Source organism: Pavona decussata, unplaced genomic scaffold, assembly GCF_977016875.1.
Source record: "Pavona decussata unplaced genomic scaffold, jaPavDecu1.1 SCAFFOLD_164, whole genome shotgun sequence".
Classification (NCBI taxonomy): Eukaryota; Metazoa; Cnidaria; class Anthozoa; order Scleractinia; family Agariciidae; genus Pavona; species Pavona decussata.
The window spans coordinates 320,447-342,988 of NW_028145575.1; the positions used below are offsets into that span (position 1 = coordinate 320,447).

Sequence of the window (22,542 nt, forward strand, 5' to 3'; positions counted from 1 at the left end):
ATACGGGACTGTTAAAGCTCCACGTGGAGCTGAGACGTCGCTGAACGTCTTGACTTGGTTTGAGCTTCGCTCGAAGCGACAGTAATTTCTCACGCAACCCGTGCAGATTAGTAGCCTTACAGTCTTTGACGGTCTTGTATGCGGTTCAACTTTAGGACTACCTCAAGCTGTATGTATGTTTGTTGATTTTCTGCCTTTCGGTGATCGCCTGATCTCAGTTAGTAACTTAAAATAAACAGAGCCGATACGGACTATGTTAGACTTTTGGCCTTTGTAATCGTAGTTTCCGCGCGCCCTTCTTCGAAAGAAAAGCGGTCGCCACAGTCCCTCCATTTTTCCGTGGGATTCTCGAGACTGGTACGCTTCGATGTTGCTGCCGCCATCTTGGTCTGTAGAAGCTAGCGCGATCTGGGGAGAGTATCTAAACTACCGAGGGGAGGGGAGCGGAGTTGGGAGGCGGCGGGAAAAATACTTCACTCCCGCTCCCCTCGGTAGTTTAGACGCTCTCCCCAGATCGCGCTCGCTTTTACAAACCAAGATGGCGGCAGCAAACATTGAAGCATACCAGTCTCGAACCCACGGAAAAATAGGGATCTGTGAACAGTCTACCATGTAATATTTGCCAACCACACTTACCCTGAAAAGCTGGGAAAACCAGGCCATCCTGGCTTTTCAGGTCATGTTTTCCAACCACACTTACTTGAAAGTCTGGGAGAACCAATCTAACCCGGCTGTTGAGGTACGGCTTTTTTTTCACAATACGTGTGCGTTGTAAAGACGGCCCTTGAGCCATTAATAGAAAAAGAAGTAGTTTCTTTCAGCGAGATTGAACATTCGAAAGCAGGCCATGTTGTTGTGCGCGTATGACGTCATATTCCTGTCGGTGCAACTAGATCCAGCTCTCTGTGTGGTTCACGGCCATTTTTCGATTCGAGTTATGGCGGCACAGTGAAGCTGAACTTCGCGTTTAAAATAACTGGTCTTCCCTTTGGAATTTCGATGTAAAATTTGGACGACATAATGGCATGCACCGTTGTTATAGTATTACTCCTTGGAAACATAGACCCTTTGCATAAATGGCACCCAAAATTTAAACAACAATACTTGATACATCCTAAGCCTCGTGTTTATTTTTCCAGACAAAGGATTTTTCACATGAATATGAGGCTTAGGATGTATAAAGTATTGTTATTCAAATGTAGGCGCCATCATTATGCAAAGGGTCTATTGTGCTGAAGTTGAATGGGAGAAATTGCGCCTTTAATACAGAGGTATTTTTGCGCCGCTGCAGGTTCCCTCGAGCGTTGTTCCTTTTGTTTTTATTTTATGCATCAAGCCGATATATTAATGTACTTAATGTATATTAATGTATATTAATGTATTAATATACTTTAAACAAAGAATCCAAGTTTGAAATGCTCCGTTTACATTGACTCTGGTGAAAATTAAGGACCTATTGAAAACTTGCCTATAAGCATCTGAGGATTACAAAGAATCCTTTTATACGTCCAAATCACTTTTTCTTCGAAAGTGAATATTAAGCAAGTGACTCTGGTGAAAGTTGTAAAGTTTGTCCCCAATTTTAGTGGCCATCGGCTGACTGAAAGGTGATCTGGCTGCGGCTTTAAGGTAAAAAAGGCTTCATAATGCAAATAATATTTACAATCTCGTGATTAACTGGGTATGACTGTATATAAACGCCATCACAGCAAAATAACTTGACTTCATGTCGAAAACGGCATGTTTCTGAGAGGTTCATGATCATAAACCCCAACATGTCTTGACGGCGTTACTTTGTATGCTTGGTTAAATCTGCTGGCGCGGTGTTTGATTTAGTATTGTTACATTTATTTATTTATCAACAATGTCAATGCTTTGTAGTTAATTTGAAAAATTGATGTCAATATGTTTACTAGTTGATTGATTTTGAAATGCGCATTTGATCATCGCCATGCTAATTTCCTTATCAAAACCCCAATAATCACTTTCAGTTATTATCAAAATAATGGAAACACTTCCGCAAACTGGCTGAACATTATGCGGCCCTGTACGGATTATTAACGACACATTAGCTAAGCACAGAAAGTCTTTAATGATTGCTTTTATTAAATCTTTTCAGTCACTTCAGTGAAATAAAGAAGAGGCAATTAACTTAATTCGTGGATTTTAATGGTTATCCCAAATCAGTTCAAATTAATGTCTACTCGATCGCGAGAGTTACTTTATTTACAGACGTATCCGGGAATACAATTATTCATGCCAAAATAAGGTTTCCGAAGACTACATTGAAACATTTTTTTATTGCATTTAACCTTCACCGAAACGGTTGAAATTTCTCAAGATTAATAGTCGTGATGAAAACTGTCTGGTGTTAAGACTGCAACGCCTCCTTCTTGCACCATAAGCCTCGGCGGCATTCGTTTTTCCTGGTCGCCGTTTGGATCATGTCCCTCTTCTTTTTACACCAGTACCCTGGGGGGCATTCGTCATCATTCTCGTAGTCCTGTTGCTTTTCATCGCAGTGGAAATCTCTTGGGCACTTCCGTTTCGACAGGATATCGATTGACCTCTTCTTTCGACACCAGTACCCTGGTGGACACATGGAACGGCGTTCACTGACTACTTTGCACCATTGGCTGCAAAAACATAATAGTCATTGTGTTACAATCATAACTGAATAAGATGATTAAATACGAAAAAAAGCGGACAAAATTATCCGAGGCCTAATTTCATTCGATGATCGCTGGTTAAACACCCCTAAGTAAACATTTGAGTATTTTGAGTACATTGTGAATTCGAATTTGTCCCAACCCTTTTGTCCTTGATTGTAGATCCCGGAGCTGTTTTTCCTAAGACGCATTAGGAACTTGTGCAGTCAAGCCACAATACTCTGGGGTAGCGAATATTACTGACATGGTCCAGTCCTTTTATAGTCCCATTTGCCCAGTCTCCCCTCCCCGGTGATCTCAAATGAAGTCTGGGGCCCACTGTTGTCTCCATTTTTTCTTTTGTCAAAGGCAAGGATCCTTAGTTTTCTCAGTTACACAAAATGCCATTAGGGCGTGTAATTTCTTTTCTTTTTTCATTTCCGTTTTTCTTCCCAATTCTACTGTTCGCTCCTTTTATTCTGAAGGAGCCTCAGCGCAGGAGAGAGGGAATCGTTTTCAATAATTGCAACTTACTCGTGTAGACAATTCTCTGGCTCGGTCGCGTGGTCAATAACCAGCTCACTTCTACGGCACCAATAACCAGGCGGGCAGCTTTCGCTGGACATGGTTCGCTTTGACCGGCACAAGAAACCCCTGGGGCATTCCGCACTATCAAACTCACGCTTTCTCTTGCACCAGTATCCTGGAGGGCAGACACTTCGTTCGTCTTCTTGTTTTGTTGCGTCGTCAACTTCAACAGCAAGTGATAATACCCCATATATACCCAATAGAAGGGTTATGATCGTGAATTGATTTAACATTCCTTCAAGAGAAAAGATCATGACGAAAGTTAATCTCCCCAATAAAACTTTTCCACTTGTAGCCAACTAACTGTGCACCTTTTATTTATACACGCATGCGGAAAACGATCTCAAAAACATTGTTAAAAGTCTATAATGAGATCAGGATTATTGGACTTGTTTTTGATTGAATTCTTTCGTGTGTTCCTAGCAAAGCCAGGGCCCTAGACTCCAAGCAGTCCCTTTCCGGTTAGTCGAGATGGTGTGCTCATAGTGCAGCGAGACTGGAGCGAGGAGAAATAAACGAGAAGAGACTGGGGGAGAGGCACTCTAGGGGTTTCATAAATCGTTTTGATTGAAAAACTTCGCTTTTCCTTTCCCCTTTTTTCCGCCTCTCCCCAAGCCCCCTTCAGCTCGTTCACTCTAATTTCTTTTCGCGCTCGGCTACTTCGCGCGACCTCTCGACTATCCAGAAAGGGACCGCTTGCAGTCTACCAAGGCCCAGTTTGTAAATTACAAGCGTGCTACTTTAATTAAATTGGTCCCCGTATGAACAAAGTACAAACGGTGTTTGTGCTCTCCTCTATCAAGTTTACAAAGCTGAAAATCAAAATTAATTTACATTTTCAGATTATAAAAATAACGTGTTTGGGTTTCGCTTCAGTAATAACTTGTATTTGGAATTTAGCTTTGTCATTGCTATCTTGACAGTAGTCAATGTTCCATCATAAAGCGACTAATTGGAGTAGCAAGTAAAAGTTTTGTATTATCAATACACCATCATCAATTAACGGCACACGGAAAGCCAGTAAATCTGGCGATACATAGTTTGCGCTCAAACGTTTCCTTTGCTTTACGCAGAAAGAAGCTAAGGGAATAGCAGACGAATGCACGAATGCTCGCAGGCTAGCTATACAAGTAAAGATTAGTTTACCCTGAACTGAAGAAGAAGGCGGAAGATAGAGCCGTACTGACGAAGGCGTAATTTGTAAAAAGACGGCTGAAAACCTAAACTTGTTTGCTTTTGGTAAAAGGGGGCCCAAGAGACTAAGAACAATTAGCCCGTCTATGACTGGGTGATCTCTGGGAGAATGTTAACAGCATTTCAAACATATAATAGCAAACACGCAGAACCACATAAAGCGCTACTCAAAAGCTTTAACGGTTGCTAATTTCGGGTTTCTCAACGATTTCGTTCACGGTTATCCGTTGACTTGAAAAGCAACAACCTTGGACAGAATAAACAGCAAAATAACGACCCCTCCCCTCCCCTCCCTACACACACCAGCTCCCCCTCCCCCGAGATCAGCTAGTCATGAATTCGCGCTTAAACCAAACGCACCCCAGAGTGAGGCCAATACTTTTTCCCTAACATTGAAATGGAAGAAGAGGTGGTCTCAACTATCCAAGATTGTAGCTTCTCCTTGCGCAGCATAGCAAACAGCACACTAGGCGTGTATACCCGGATGTCTACATTTTTTGCCTCCCTGTTCCAACGCCCTCGCATTCCCAAAAATTGCGCGGGCAAAAATATGCCAGATGCTAATTACTTGACATGTCGCATTGCCTTCCTCTCGGTTTCTTTGCTCCGTGTTCAGCTGATTTCCGCAGTTTTTATTGAATATTTACAAAGAGCACTATCGAAACGACACCATGAAAGTGATATCGAACAAATAAATGATTCTTAGATGTCATGATTGAATCCGTCAGTGAAGCAGATGAAATTTCTTTTACCCGAAATTTACCGAGTCGCGTTAATAACGTGTTCCTTCCCTAAACGTTTGGCCCCGTTGGCGGATTACAAAAGAAAACATTTTATCCACCGTTATATTGAACAGAATTGTGCCAAAAATGAGTCTTTTGATCATTATCGATGAAATTTAATGAGCTTACTTTTGCCCTTTTTTATCGAATATACATATTTTTTTTCTTTTGATTGTCAGAAGCCCGTTACTTAACGTGAGTAATTTTGGTATTAGCATCTGGTATATTTATCATTTTTGATATTTTCGGTTTTTAAGGCGTAAACAAATAAATGAGAAAGCACCAAAAAATATTTGAAAGGGAAATAAAATGAGTGTATTCGTCAGTCTTGGCAGAGCTTGTGATTAGGACGAATTTATAACAATCGTAGTTTCAGTATGTTTGTTCTTGGAGAATTGACCAAGATTTTTTTTCTTTGAATAATCAACCTTTTTCTTTTATTTACAAAAGAAAGTAAAAACAGCTGAAATGCTGACAAAAAAGAGCTGTTTAACGAAGGGTAACATCCTTTGTGACTATTGAACAGTTTTCTAGCATTTTGTTTAGTTATGGATCACAACGCCAATTCGTCGATAAATCTGAGTAAACGATTTCGCTTTGTGTCTAGTTAAAAGAGCTATTTCTTTTCGTTTGTCTTTTCCTTCAACCACGAGGCGAGGCACAACGCGTTTTGCGACAATGTGCGCAAAGTGAACGAATAAATGAATCAGGCTGCGGGCAAATTAAATCAGTTGTAATTAAAATAGAATTTTGAGGCTTCTGTTCCATTCTTCATTTTATGTTTCTGTGTCATTTATCTGATTTCGGTTCTTTAGCGATTTCTCAATGGAAATAAAAAGCAAAAGAATACAAGAAAAACATTCTCGGTTATGAAGTGAAAGAATCCGGCGTGTCCCTGTTATTGGTGAAACGACAGATGAAAGGAAAAGATTTAATTAAACAAACTAAACATGTTGTTGTAAGCGTTTAAACTAGGTGCTTAATTGAAATTTTGCGCGTTGAAAAGGAAAAATTGCAGCCTTTTATTGAGAAACAAGAACATTGTATGAAGATTAAAGACATTATTACTGGCCGCAAAATATATACTGAACAGCCTAATGGAGACCAGTTAGACTGAACGTACGGATCGACTGAGTCGGTTTACGTTAATTCTATTCACTTTGAACTGTAGAAATAAGCTTTAACTTGAACTCGTGTTTATTAACTGTATATAATTCCTTGTCTCAGAATTTTGGTAATTTTTGCAAGGAATAAATCGCGGTAGATGGTGTATAACCCTGAAACCAAGCATCAAATGATAAGCTAAAGCTTAAAATATGTATATTATGAATGGCAGCGTTGAGACAGTTTTACAAAAACAATTAGGACAAATCGAACACGGCATTATTATTCAGTAAGAAGGGTTATTTTCGTTACATTTTCTTGCTTTGAGCATGTTAGCCTAACCAAGAAATGAACTGTACAAAAGCTAAAAAATATTACTCTAATAAATTTTAAAGTACAAATGTACAAATGCCTTTTGTGAAAATTGTAGGGAGTTGTTTGTTTGAACCTCTTTCAAAAGAAACCGAAACGTTTTGATGTTTCATAAACGACTAAGAAGCTTTTCAGGATACAAGATTCATAACTGACTTATATAACTGGGATTCCGCGTGGCGAAAACAAAAGAAAAATTAGCGTGCGCTGTCCGGTTACAATCCTCAACCCGTATGTAACTATTAGTGGTAGAGAGGTCTAGACTCGGATCAAGAAATAAAAAACGCGGTCCACAAAATGTGCCATAAAGAAGAAAAAGTACCAGAAAAACTCACCGCTTTTGTCGATTGATACAGCGAGGACCAGTACGGTATGTTTCAAAGGAAAAGGTCTATTCACGGGAACCGGCCGTGAATGGTGTTCTGTTGAATTTCTACTTGTGTGAGGGTCTAACTGGACGCATCTCTTTATAGTCAGCCAGCTAATTGTGGGTGTTTTTAATGAAGTATTTGTCTTCGTCAATGAAAGCACATCCGAAGCTAATCTAGACACGCAGATCGAATGTTTAAATTGTGTAATTTGCCATTGAGCCTCGAATCCGCATCTCCTTGAACGTGATACAATAAATCAATCTGAGCAAACATTTAGCTGGGCAAAGATCGCTTTTAATTAGCGCGTAGTGCAATGTTTCCGGGACTCAAGCTAACAATGGTCCAAAACTCTCATTCGAACCATCACTCTAAGTCGCAATCTTTGATGGAATTGAGACTTGAAATCAGCCACCCTGATGCATTCGCGTAACGCGAGCAATCCAGACCGTTAAATTTCTCCTGAACGCTTTATTCCTCGAGACAAAGAAAAGCTCACATTAAAAGCCATTCAAAAGCGATAGACACCCCGCAAATGATAATTGATCTGATCAATTTCTGAAGGGAAGTAATAGTTTTCAGGATATTATAAATACCATTATCTCATTTTAACAAGAATAATTGGCTTTTTCATTCTCAATTGCCTTAACGTGATTACTTCGATATCAAAAACAATAGGCGTACATAAGATTTATCGCTTGATGTCGCTATTTTTTAGGTCATAAAAAGACCTATCGTAAGTGCACAAAATATTTGTAGAGAAGTTGCCCCGGCTATCTTAGGGAACAACGCGGTATTTTTACAAAAATAAAGAGAAAATGATCTCTTGAGAAAATTTACATTTCGTTGAACTGGTTCAGTGTGACAATACCCTGAACCAAGTTTTAAAGACCAGTTGGGACCATATAAAAACTGTTTAAAAATTATTCCGTATTTTTGGATTTTGAATTTTTTCAGTGACCATTCCATTTCTTGGAAGCTTCCACGAAATTTTGCGAAGCACAATTAGCATCATTTATCGCCCATGGAATCACTTAAAACAATAACATTATAAAAGCCTTTGTTAGAATCGCACTCGAATCAATCGTTTTTTTAGAAAAATGCGCCGTTTTACCTGAAGGATGTATTAAGATGCCACATTTTAAGAGCCTTGCAAATGATTCACTCAGCTGCATGCTGTATAATGCGCTCCAACTCAATATTATTTTCAAGAAAAAAAAGTATCGTGTATTTTTCACAATTTCTAAGCGTGGATAGTAAGAAGGATGAAGCGGTGAATCTAACACATTTTTAAAAGCGCAAGGCAGCATAAGCGGCTTCAAAACAATGGTAAAAGATGTCTTTAAAGATTTGATCGAGGTTGTTAATCGTACATACGTACACTTCTACAGCTTTCAAATTTTGCGTAAAACCTGTTCGTTAGCTTTTAATCGCTATCAATTTACCGTTCTTGTTGTTGTTGCTTTTTTTTACCTTTATTTTTTGCCCGTATTTACCCATGCGTACTGATGAAACGCCATAATTAGGGTAGTTGAAGGATTTCGCTTAAACAGATCATTAATTGACGAATACCTTGCAAGCTGGAAATGAGAGCTTATTTGGCTTGATTTAGAAAAACCACATTTTGGGTATTGAGTTGAAGGCGCGTCCACAGGAACTGATTACGAACGGAATAAGTGGGCAGCCACTAATTTGTCATATTAACTCGATCCACGCTGCAAAAGAGTCGCAAATCTTATGAGCTAAAAATTAATTCGTGAGCAGAACAATTTAGTAAACTCTTGCCATCGAAGGGAACGATTTTTACTTGATAGATCCTTTTTGTTTTGGAAACACTTAAAACAAAAAAAATGTTTTTTTTAAGCGCTGCACCTAAGATTAACGCGGTGAGAAGTATTTTTAGTTATCTCGTAGCATGCTATCTTCTATTTCAGCACAAAGACATTATCCGGATACATTTCTTATTAATGACTAATGTCAGATTTCAAAAGGACAATGAAGACTGCTTTAATGTGATATAAAGATACATAAAAATGAGTCTCCAAGATAGGATTGAACTATTCTACAATGAAACCATCTTTTTGCTGAGAAAATACCAAGTTTTAAAAAAATTGTGAAAATGTTATTATCAGGCAGAACAGAACGTGGGCGGTGATGTCCGAATGTACTCTATTAGTTGGGAACGTTTCTTCTTCGAGAACAAGAAAAAAAAGGCCCAACATTCTAATTTTATTTCTTGATATTTATGAACGATTGGCTGCAGCCAAAAAAATGTTCGAAACGTGTCAATTTTCATCAACACAGCTTTGATGAAAGAAAACTGACGCTTGGTCAATAGATTTAGTACCTCCGACGCAAAAATTGTCAATTTACGTACATGTCTGTAAAATATACAGCGGAAACGGAAGCGCAACTTTTGCCATTTTATGTCGGATGGCTCAAATTGGTGGAGATAGAAAAAATAAACCTTAAAATATTCTAACAAACCATCCTCAAATTTTCAAAGGTGGTATATTAAATATGCAAACGATGCTAAGATTTAGTCCGAAGAAAATTTGTACAATATTTCCCTTATAACTATCCTATTTTACTTTAGAGTAAAAAAGTAATTTTCCTCAGTTCGGGAATTGTGAAATGTAGGCAAGAATGAACTGAATTACATGACATACGATGTCAAAACTGAGTAACATAAATGATTGTTTGCCTTACATGTCAATGCTGACGGGTCCTGACGGTCTACATAATAAACGTTTTGATGGAGTAGGACAAATTTTTCCGGCAAAAAAAAAAATCTCAAAGTCCATTTTTTGAAAAACGTTTAAGAGGTTAATTCAGCTAATAACACAACACAATACATTAATTGAGCTTCGAACCTGGCTCGATAAGTAATTAGCAGGAAGAAAACACGTGCAAAATTACGTTCAGTCGAGGATATATCCGCGAAGGAAAGGATTGAAGTTGCTTCACGGTAGTGTACACGCAGTGGAGGTGTAAAATCTCCCAGCGAAAAGTCTAGTCTTGTTCTAGTAATAGCAATATTGTTTTCGAGATGGCCTCCGTTTATTCAACTATTGGCATGAGTTATCCTTACTGAAACTGGAAAGATCTCCTACAAAAAAAAATCAAAACCAAACGACACCACAGACAGCTATCAGAATCAATGCCACCTGACAATTCATATATACGAAATTAAACTAACCACACAGGAAGAACGACTTAATACATATATTTTTTATTTCAAAAGACATATGCATGTCATCCTACCGAGGACTCATCTACAAATTCAAGTCATAGTCAGCTAGACCCACTTTGTATGGATCATACTAAAGCCGAACACCACAGGAACCGGCTAGCTTTTCATTCGAGTAGAATTAATTTATCAGCATATAATTAACAGTAAATCAGCATTGTACTGCTTATTAGCTGTTATTACGATGGTCATCCTCTAGGGTTTCATCTGACTGAGTCAGCCAAGCCGGTAAGAGATCTAGAGCAACAAGGGAATATACGGCTCTGGCCCAGTAGCCTTGTGTGACTCGTATAGCCAACCCCCGGTCAGTTTAGGATTTTATCACCCGCGGACTCAGTCTTTAGAGTTAAAACACCAATTGGATGTATCAAAGATTGACACATTATTGAGATGCATTCTAACATTACTGAGCTCAGTACAGATCTTTTCACTAGGGGGGGTTTAATTTAAATGTTTAGTATTTCCCCCAAACTCCTGATACACCCATGTTGGAATTACATTGCCGAGAATTAGTCGAGCCAGCGAGGCTTTACACAGATTAAGTCGTAGACCTGTGAATTTGACTGAGTCGAACGTTCCGTGTATGAGAAAACTTTGCAGGACACTTTTGTAGGACACTTGTGTTTCATGCAAATTATTTTACGACATTTATCAGGCTTCGCCAGGTGTTATTATTGGTATAAAGGCGTTCACCCAGAACTATATATAGTTTGCAAAGCTTGGAGCCGTGAGGTTGAGCATTTGGTTCATGGTTAGCTGGTGGAGATAGCCGAAGAAGCATGGAGGATTACAACTGTCTGTGTTTATTAAGTCAATTCCATTTAACACTAAAAGTATCTCAAATCATGATTGCACGGAACAGGAAAACACATCTTCCTTGCTATTTAACAATTATTCCACGAGCCGCGCGTTGGATACGAGATGATAGCCAACAAGGCGCCTAGCGCCGAGTTGGCTATAACCATCTCATATCCAACATGTGCAAGCGCGAATGAAATATTTTTTTATTATTAAAAAAAAGTCAAGCTATATTGCTAGATCTTGGTGATTTCGCTTTTCAAGAACAATCAGAAAACAATTTAATGGTTGCTATTTCTCGGAAATGATATAATGGCTTTTATATACCATGTGTGAGAAATAAGCCAATCAAATCCCTGGAATTGCATTATAAAATAATTACCTATATTCATGGTATTTGTTAATAGCTCCCGGGAAAAATGTTTGGAAATTCAAAACTATGTTAATTCTGCTCCTAATTAGTAATAATTCTAGCCCCTAAATTAGGAAACGTGAAGAAAAGGAAAATACCGAAAAATACTGTTCGGTGTTTGGTAGAATTATTTCTGAATCAGAACTTTGGAACTTGTGTGTGTTAACAAACACACGAGAGCCGTGCCGTGCGAATGAAAAAACACGGCCACATAACAAATTTTTCAAAAATTAACTTCTCCTCGAATATTGGTGGTACCAAAAACGATTAAAAAGCTATTTTAGAGTTCTAAAAGTTGGCATAACTGATCACGAACGGGTGATATAGGCAAATGTGAGGCTTCTTTAAACTTACTTTTCCGGTTGGCCTGCGCTGCTATCTGTCGATCTCTTTCACGTTGAACTTTCCTTAATCATCTCCGCTTTTCTGTTTTCTTTTTCTCTCTCGTTCTTTCTCTTTTTTCCACGTTTGTCATCATATTCAACGAATACATATACTTGGAATACTTTGTATTTTGTATTCATTAGCATTTCTGTTGTAAACGCATCTCACCATGCAATTTCCCGCCAAACAAACACGGGTGCATTAACATTGTGGGATTGCGTATGGACGGACGGACGGACAAAAGTGACGTCATAACCAAACCAATTTTTTTCACGTTCATGGGTTTCCGAAATTTTCTTAGCTATGGGGCTCCCCGCGCGCGCGCCGTTACAAAGACAAAAAATATCAACGCTTCGATTTGCGATCGTTTTAGAGTGGGTGTATCAACCAAATATAGCCTTTGAAAGATAATATCTTAGCTGGGTTCTTTTCCTGCAGAAAACGCGTATAGGGCGAAATGCGACAACATATTTCATCGAGTATTTCATTCGGATCACGGAGATAAAATATGCGATATAAACCAATGATTAATGCTAGCAAGGGCGCACACTTCGTTGACTCAATTCTGTGCCCTCTTGAGAGCAAACGGATACGATGGGCATTATGGTTAAATTCTGTTGTTTCGTTTTCTCCTCGTAAAAAGTCAGCCCCAAACAAGTTGCGAATTTTGGTAGTCGATTCACACCATGTCGTTTCTGAGCTACAGCCCTTACAATAGCTGACCGCCTTTGAATTATTTAAAATTATCGCTGTTTTACTAAAGCTATACACAATGGAACAAAGCTTAGCTAACTAGAACCGTGCAAATTCCAAATAATATTTTTTTTATGAAAGGAGGATTAACAAATAACATTTTGAGGCCTTAAATTGGGTTTTAATTTTATCCGTACTCAACGTCTTTTCAGTTCGTGTTTAACTATGCGAAAAAAACGTGCTTTATGCTAAAATCTAGAGTTAAGGAAAATTTGACAGTAATAAACATTTGGAAATTCGTAAAAGAGTTACCAATCCTTCCCGCCTAATCGTCAAGGATTTTCATACAATTCAATTGCTTTTGCTACAATCCGTAATCCAACACACCGGAACAGCGGATAGAAATCCCATATAAACACCATAATCAGTTAGTATTATTTCGGAAATATCTTCTATATATTTGCATCCCGACAAAAAGTGAAGACAAACGCAGGCAGGCCGGAGTCAATTACAGAGCAAACCAACATTGCTTGTAGGTTCTGGTACTAACGGCTCGTTTGAATAGGTGAGCATTAACGGATACAGTACATCGCAAAGGAAAAGGCATCGCTTGAACTTTCGTAACTATTATAAACATTGGTTTCCTTTAGATAAAGCTTACCTTAGGGTAGGTAGATCAACAGAGGTGGTTCTTTATCGACTCAGAACGGCGCTTGCAAAATTCAGTTGAAAACAAGCTGACACAAATTTACGGCCAACTCCAGCTGCGAGTGTGTGCTGCGAGTTATGAGTTGGTCATATAAATATGTACCGACAATATAGCAGTTGTCGGAGTATATTTAGTTTTAAATGCCAACTGTCAATAACTTATGCGAAAATTTCTGTGATTAATCGTTTTTGAAGGATAACGTTTGTCTCATACGTTCCTTATTAATTTCTCAATGCAAAAATAAAACAGGGCTAGATACCAACTGTTTGTTTAATGGACTCCCTGATTAGGCAGACTTGTCGCTGCTAAACTAAATTGCCTATGACACATATAGGAAGTCGTATTTCGATGTACTCTACTAAACCTCTTGGCAGTTTGGACTCAGATCAATCAGAATCTAAACGGGCTAAGCCAGGGAGTGTGAAGTCAGGCTTCAGCGGCAAAAGTAGAGACAAACTCCAAACCATTGTTCATGAACAGGTTCGAAACAGGTGTACCTATTTAATTTGTTGCTGCTAATGATCGCCTTTCTCTATAACGTTGGCTTAACGCTTTCTGTCAACAACCAGCGTCAGTAGAGTTAATATCAGTTTGTAATTTATACAAAGGAAGTATCTATCCCGAACAATCCAGTAGTGGGTTTACAATCTATTTGTACATATTTTGTTAGACGATGAAAACGTTTTTATGTCGAATCCCCTTTCACTCTGTGAATTAACTATAATACATTTTAATACATTCAAAACCAAACTTAAAGAGTATGTTCAAGATCATCTTTCATAATCGTTTTTGTTTACAATAAGTAATATGTTAGTCAAGAAATAGCTTTCCAATTAGTAATGTAAAACAAGAAGTCCGCTTTCTGTTATTAACTGATTTACATATCTATTCAAATAAATTTAAGCGGGGATCTTTTAAAAAGCTCAACAGAGCTTGCTGGATCTCCTGCCTTTTGATGTAACAGCTTATTTTAAAACAAAATGATAAATAAAGGCACTTCTTCTTCTTCTAACTATTTCTAAACAATTAAACCTCCCACAAGATCACGTGGTACCCTCTTGCGCGCAAACAACTGATGTTGATAATGTTTACTCATCAGATACCTTTTAGCTCATCTATTATTTTTTTTCTTTTATCATTTAACAGTGTTCGTTTGTAGTCGTGAACATAAATTTTTCAAAAAAAACCCAACAACAACAATCCGATCTGTTGCCTACGAAAAGACAGGGCAGCTTCGGCCGAGCGTCTCTACTTGACTCCTGCATCAGATGTTTCAAGGAAGCATTTACATTTTGGCCCGAGTTGCCAGCCTTCATTCCGTATCTCCTTTCATTCTGTGAATTGACTCTTTCTTATAATAGTGATTACTACCAAACAATTGAACCTCCAACAACATCATATGGTACCCTCTCGCGCGCAAACAGCTGAAAACGATGTTTCCTCGTACGATACCTTTTAGTTTATCTATTTTCTATTATTATTGAATAGCGCCGTTTGAAATGTTGAACATAATACAAAAACCGAAATTGTAGTTATCCTTTCGCCTACGATACGAAAAGGCAGAATAGCTGAAGCCGCGCGTCTTTACGTGACTTCCGCTTCAGATGTTTCAATTAATTAAGGAAGCACTGACATTCTGGTCTGAGTTGACACAGTATTTGCCATTAGCTCAGGCCTTTAAGTGTGTGGGTTTTAACTTACCGATGTATTTTGGTCGCAACCGTTAATTTGTCTCAAAATTGCTTGCACTGTTTTGACATTAAATATGTTTTTACAGTAAGAAGTTTTGTTTTTCTGGCAATTTATTAGGAAGGTTCTCGCACTTAATCAGTTCTCACGTTTGAACGTTGGGTTATTGAACTTTTGTGTGACGAACTTACTGGTATAAAATGCAGGAAATTTACTTCAAGAAAGCTACTAAATATTAGGTGTTGATCACTGAATCTTTACAAGCGGTTGTTGTTTTAGAAATGTGACATCAAACATTTCAAACTTCAATTAGTGAATTTTACGAGAAACATCTACGTATATGGAAAATGACGATCATGGGGTACTTGTCATTTTTACATCAGTCCGGTCTCCTGGGAATTCAATTTCTTGCCATAATTACAGTGAGGCTAAAATAAAAATGGGTTTTATTTTGTCTCTTTTCAGGAAAAAAATTCTTTTTAGCTCTATTAAAACACATCAAAAAGCAACAAGGATCTCTGTACAGATAGCTTATCTGTTTACATAAACGATGTTATTTGTAATCATTCGTGTCAGGCGATCAGATCTGTAGAGCTGCACATTTCAAAAGCTCTATTTTCACTGAGCCCTTACAGCCTGCAGCTGTATTGTTTCTTTCTTTTTTTTTTCTTTTTTTTTTCCCTTATTTTTTTTATTATTATTATTTATTTATTTTTTTTAGGGCTGGGAACATTGTTCTGTTGTTCGTTTCTTGTCCCCTCGACCACGCATGTAAGACGTTGTAAACGGGGAAGGTCCCCACGATCAGAGAAAGAATAATATTTTCCTCGGCGGAGTTTTAATCTTTTGCCTCAGAGGCTAAAAACGTTTCATTATACATAAAGTATAGCAAACTATGGAATGTTGAGCAAATTAGTGTTTCTTATCCTGTTCTACCATTGCCGTTTCTTTTATTGGCAGGACGTTCATTTTGATGAACATTTGTCAATGGTGTCGTTTGCTGATCGAGTAACAAACTGTGCAAAACATACATTTATTGAGATGAACGCATGGAATGATATGAGCTCTCTTGGTAATATGTCAAATTAAGAACAGATGCCTCGCTTCCTTTAGCTTTCTTCAGTTTTCAAACCACTTTTTTTTCTGAAATCAGTCATGGCGACCAATTTGCAAGTGCTTTCACCTCGCTAGTTCTTCTCCCTCCAGTCATGTCCAATACTCACCACTTGTTCGGGTCGTGAAAGTGCCTTTACGACTCGTACCAGTCGTACGAGCCAAGTGGTGAGTGTGATACTTTTAATGAAAATAACATGACGTTTGATTTGGTAAAACTGCATCTCATTAAAGGAGGTCATGGCCTGCCAAATTCGTACGAGTCGTACGACTCGTTCAAGTGGTGAAACAGCATCTCATTAAAGGAGGTCCTGGCCTGGCAGATTCGCACGAGTCGTACGACTCGTTCAAGTGGTGAAACTGCATCTCATTAAGTACGGATTCTTTAATCCATGAGCCGAACCAAGCGCAGTACACATGAATATATCTCGTTCTTTAATCCATGAACCGAAACAAGCACGCTACACATGAATATATCTCGTTCTTCAATCCATGAACCGAAACAACCGCACTACACGTGTATATAACTCGTTCTTTAATCCATGAACCGAAACAAGCACGCTACACATGAAAATACCTCGTTCTTTAATCCATGAGCCGAAACAAGCGCACTACACATGAATATACCTCGTTCTTTAATCCATCAACCGAAACAAGTACGCTACACATGAAAATACCTCGTTCTTTAATCCATGAGCCGAAACAAGCGCCCTACACATGAATATATCTCGTTCTTCAATCCATGAACCGAAACAACCGCGCTACACGTGTATATAACTCGTTCTTTAATTCATGAACCGAAACAAGCACGCTACGCATGAATATATCTCGTTCTCGTTCTATCAGCGTGAGCGACCAAATGATGCGTTTCTCGTTGAAACAGAAAATAAACTAGAAGTAAACAAAATTTAAACTAGGGGCTGATGCTGTAAAATACAACAAATATATGTTTTCTTCGTTCTTTAGTGTGAGAAACTAAATGCTGCGTTTCTTACAAAACAAAACCTTACAATCGTCTGGAACAAGGAAACGCGTTTTCCTGACAACTAATGCAGAATACTATAGTTTAAAATTAGTATTTTATGGTAACAGTAGACTGAACGGTAGTATTGGTCAATAACTTTAGTGGCATTTGGTGGCTCCTAAAGGAGCCGTTGTGAGAGTTCATTTTGTAATGACCCTCTTTTACTTCGGTAACCCATTGAGGTACAGAAGTTTGTTGTAGTTCTACGTCAAAGTAGAACCACAGATGGCTTTTCTGCTCGGCATTGTTGAGGACAAAATCTACTTGTCTTGCCCTCTTTTCTGCTTTAACTGTTGAGTCCGCCCAGCGTTGCGCCAGCATTATCCATCTTCTGATAAGGGTTTGCTCACAACCGTTGCCGATGAGAAAGGGAACCAACTTGAAGGTTTCGGTGTCACCCATGGGATCTCCAGAATATGAGCCGCATTTCCTTTGGCCACGATTTTAAAGGAAAGAATGCGTCCCCGTCAATTACTGTCGTCAACTGCCTTCTTTCCTCCACTACTTCTGTTCGTGACAGTAAACGAGTTTCTTCTCGATACAGACGTAACGTTGCCATCACGCGTCCTTTTGAAAAGTGCTCTATGAAAGCTCCAATCCTGCGTCATGGTTTAAATACCCTCAATTACAATTTTGCCACCTTCCCTCGACAGAAAGGTTGATTGTTTGGATCAACAGTTATTCAATGTAATCGCACTAGCTATTGTTGGTAAATTTGCCGCAAACAATCGGCTCGAGTCTATTCAACCGGTTCCCATCAACACAACGCGCGTACTGTTCGACTACAACCGATTGCTTATACCTGCCAACTTTTTCTGAGATATAGGCGTGAGATTTTTATCTTGGGAGTGCTGAGATTTTTGAAGACGACACGATCATTTCCGAAGATTTCCGAAGTCTTCCGAAGACGTCCAAAGTCTGCCGAAGGCGAAGTTATCGAGAAAACGCTTAGCTACAAGAACCGACGTTAGTTGATAAAATCAGCTAGCAGCGCTATAGTTCTAAAATCGGAAAGTTTTGGACTTTTATTCACTTTACACATGGTTTTCGTTCCTTACATGGGTCTGAGTTAACATATTTTTGGAATTGTGTCAAGCAAGACGGCAACAACTCACATTTTTCAATCAGGCGTGAGAAATTGGCCCGCAAGCGTGAGCCGGCGTGAGGTCGAAGTTTTCAACCCGCAGGCGTGAGAGTTGGCAGGTATAGATTGCTACGTCCCTCCTGCCTTACAAATCGACAAATCGTGCAGGATATCCCAAGTCTGACACCCTAAATAGATGAATTATTACACTCGCAAACAATGTTTGAGTCCACCTGTACGACTACACAACCGATTCCGGTACTGGCTGCGGCCCTTCTGCCGAATTGCAAACACGGACTGATATTTTCAGACTCCCCGGCTAATGAGATGCATTTTTCGACTCGACAATTCACTTTGTCGGCTCGACAAAGCTTCTGCCCACCCGTACGACTCGTACGAGTCGACAACTGATTGCAAGGGCCCTACAGCCTTACAAACACGGACTGATATTTTCAAAGTCTCCCTAATGAGATGCATTTTTCGACTCGACAATTTACTTTGTCGACTCGACAATGCTTCTGTCCACCCGTACGACTCGTACGAGTCGACAACTGATTGCTAGAGCCCTACAGCCTTACAAACACGGACTGATATTTTCTAAGTCTCCCTAATGAGATGCATTTTTCGACTCGACAATTTACTTTGTCGACTCGACAAAGCCTCTGTCCACTCGTACGACTCGTACGAGTCGACAACTGATTGCTAAGGCCCTACAGCCTTACAAACACGGACTGATATTTTCTAAGTCTCCCTAATGAGATGCATTTTTCGACTCGACAATTTACTTTGTCGACTCGACAAAGCCTCTGTCCACTCGTACGACTCGTACGAGTCGACAACTGATTGCTAAGGCCCTACAGCCTTACAAACACGGACTGATATTTTCAAAGTCTCCCTAATGAGATGCACCCCTAAAAATTAAAAGCAACATCATGTAATTCCACGAAAATGTAACTACTTCACCACTTGCACTAAACTGACCACTGGAACAATTGTTCCACGACTCGTACGACTCGTACGAGTCGTAAAGGCACTTTCACGACCCGAAAAAGTGGTGAGTATTGGACAACCCTCCTGGAATTGCATTATAAAATAATGACGCATATTATTCAGTATGCTGCTTCCCAAGACGAGCGGCTCTCAGAGGCACAAACATAATAGAAGAATCTAATCTTGACTCAATCGAAATATACTGACTTTTAATGTAGTGTAATATTCCTTCTGTAATCTAAAAATCCTGATACAGCAATGATTGAACTTTGTAAAATAGTACCTCATAACTGTTACAAAATTTTTTCCATAGGGAAGCGAGTACGATTAATTAATCAGGACCAATTGCGGAATGGTTCTAGTGCCTCTTGTGTTGCGGGTCGATAAGACGATCACAATTGAATTTCTGATCACCGTGAAATAATCAAAATGCTGAAAGTTTCGTGATCCTCAGTCGGAAACCAATGAAGCTAGAACAATTTATAATTTTTTTACTTTTTAATATATATTTTTTTTTTATCAACGATTGTGATATTGCTTCGGTATGTATTTTTATCATGCAAAAAGAAACCTCCAAAGCGTATAGCGTCGACTTATCAGTGAATTCCTGGGATAGCTTTGGGCCAAGAAAATTTAAAAAGGGCCCCTCATTTATTTATTCATTTATTTTTTATTTTTTTATTTTTTTTTTTTTATTTCTCCACTCCAGTTTACAAATAGGTTAAGCTAATAACAGTACTTCAGTGGAGAGAGGAGGAGAACATCTAGTTTTACTACCATTATGACGTGTGCTTGTAAAGGGAGAGGTTGTTCAGCGCATGTGCATGAATCTAAATACTTTTTCTCTTTCTTATGAACTTTATGGCCTTAAAAATCCAACTCACATGTACATCAGTAATCACATTCTATAATCAGTCCAAGCAAAATAACTGATGACCAAAATTCACAGAATAATGCTAGTGGATTGTACTCGTATTGTCGATATTGAATTTAGCGTCGACCCGTAGGATTTATTCCACGGTTGATGTGTTTACAGTTATTTCCATGCGAAATAACGCAATCATATGAAAAAAATTACCACCCGAGTTACCTATTCCCTTCCGAATGGTTCATAAGCAATGAATTAAATTAAACAGGCTTGGGTCATTGCGAGCAAAGGCGAAAAAGTATTTTGATTCATGGCCGTGCGCAGAAGCGTGAACCCTTCCTTTGACATAGAATGATTACAGTAAAGATGTGAATAACTAATTAGTTAATCAAACATTTGTATATTTATATATTTATCTCGCCTCGAGTGTATCATTTGCAAAATCTTCGCGAAGGAAAGCTTTGTTTTTTAGTTTCCGACCTAAAAAGAGAGAAAATAAAGCTTTGACAAGTATCTGTCACATGATCTCATGACTAGTTATTACCCCAATTGTCATGTGAGTGGATATGCGATGGCATTCAAGGTTTCGCTTCTCGATCCTCCGCATTGTTCAGTAACTATGGCTTCCTGTTTTGGTTAGTTTTACTTTTGCAAAAAAAAGGTTTTTCTTTTGTAATCAGTAAGGCATCAACAGCAAGAAATATTGAGGTTGTTTGTGATACTTTCGTGTCAATGGAAAACCATGTTACTGTTATTTGTAAAGCAGGTTTTTATCATCTTCGAAATATTAGTCGCATAAGAAAATACATCACTCGCCATACAACTGAAATCCTCGTACATGCCTTTATTACCTCCAGATTAGACTTTTGTAACTCATTACTGTATGGACTGCCTAAACAAACTTTGATAATCAGGGACTTCAGCATGTTCAAAACGTAGCGGCCAGAATCGTTACGCTTGCAGCTAAACGTGAACACAAATCTCCAGTATTGTATAAACTGCATTGGCTGCCAGTACAAGAGCGCATAGTTTTTAAGATTATTTTGATGACTTTTAAATGTTAAAATGGTCTAGCCCCCTCGTATTTATCAGAACTAATTCAGAAGTATATTCTTCCATGTTATTTAAGATCTTTAAACAGTAACCGCCTTGCTAACGTGGAATATCAACTCTGTAGTTACGGATCAGGGTCCTTTTCAGTAGCCTCACCCCAACTGTGGAATTCCCTGTCACTTGAAATAAGATCTTGTGACGACTTGAATGTTTTTAAGAAAAAAGTTAATACTCATCTTTTTAGGAAAGTTTATCCATAGAATTAAATACCACATGTAGACATTTTGTACATTAGATATATTAGACCTAAAAATGTAAATGTAATTTTCTTTTCTTGTTCAGTATTGTATGGTGTAATGAAATTTATTTGCTGTAATTGTAAAGCGCGATTGGACATCGCTGGAAATCGCGCTATATAATAAAGTATCATTATTATATTATTATATATTGGGTTTAGGGCTGCTTGCGTTCTGTCCATTGATATTTCCTTTTTAGAAATTAGCTGAAAGTTGCAGTAAGCGCATTTCGTACAAGATTACAGTAGTAATAACTAGGTCCTAATTTAAGCATAGTCTTGATTGAAAAAGAAAGGCAGAAAATCTCTGTGATTATCTGATAAGCTTTACCTTATGACCAACGTTGAACTTGCAGAATTCTGGCCAACCTCTAAGGGCAACTGCTGAGGCCGATTCAGTGTATCATGGCGACTATCATGTGCGTTTAAATATCAGCGGCGTGGGTTGAATGCCAAACCATTAGGAAACTAACCTGCGTAGCAGCGGGTTCTGCGGTTTCCTTTGAGCCAAGTGGCCCTGGTGTGTCTTTCGTCATGCCCCGTCATGCCCCTTCATTCTAGAAAACAGAAGGACGTAACGGGACGAATACCAGTATGGAATGTCGAGAACAACCACAGTGACTGAAAAACAAAAATATTTCGCGTCAATGCACCGTAGAAACATCCTACTGAATATTTAACGAAAAGAAGCGTTCCCAATGTCAGGTTAGATTAACATATTTTTCAGCATAGTTTCAACAACAAGATGAATTTCACAGAAAAATTGAAGAAATGACACTGTAGGAACTAAACAACTGTCTCTAAAATGAGTTTTATTTGTCTGCAAGAAAGCGAGACGGAACTCTCTACAATAAGAAATCGCTTACCGCGGGCTGCGCGAGATGTTAAAATTTCATACTACTTTTACAGTATAGCTGGCATTGGTTGAACATTGTCATCAAGGAATTCAGAAAGAATTAACGAATGCCTCCTCCTTGATATTGCTATCCCATCAGACAGGAATCCTCCAATATCGGAAACGGGAAGAATATCAAAATAGAAACATCTTCTAAGCCTAGAACGGTCTTCAAAACTTATGGACTGTAATATTCAAATAAGTTTGAATTCCACACGCATTTTGATTG

The 22,542-nt window shown here is 38.6% G+C and overlaps 1 protein-coding gene across 3 annotated transcripts; it reads right to left on the bottom strand.

Moving 5' to 3' along the window:
- Nucleotides 1-2,085: 2,085 nt before the first annotated feature.
- Nucleotides 2,086-21,887, bottom strand: LOC146464349 (uncharacterized). Of its 3 annotated transcripts, none has more exons than XM_085129822.1 (3): nt 21,750-21,887; nt 3,183-3,471; nt 2,086-2,636 (listed from the first exon to the last, which is right to left on the bottom strand). In XM_085129822.1, the coding sequence occupies exons 2-3, from the start codon at nt 3,467-3,469 to the stop codon at nt 2,372-2,374; spliced, it is 552 nt and encodes a 183-aa protein (XP_084985948.1). In that variant the 5' UTR covers nt 3,470-3,471; nt 21,750-21,887; the 3' UTR covers nt 2,086-2,371. The 3 variants fall into 3 exon arrangements, with proteins under 3 accessions (XP_084985948.1, XP_084985949.1, XP_084985950.1); XM_085129823.1 differs by lacking the exon at nt 21,750-21,887 and adding an exon at nt 13,255-13,362; XM_085129824.1 differs by lacking the exon at nt 21,750-21,887 and adding an exon at nt 7,024-7,180.
- Between the last annotated feature and the right edge of the window lie 655 nt (nt 21,888-22,542).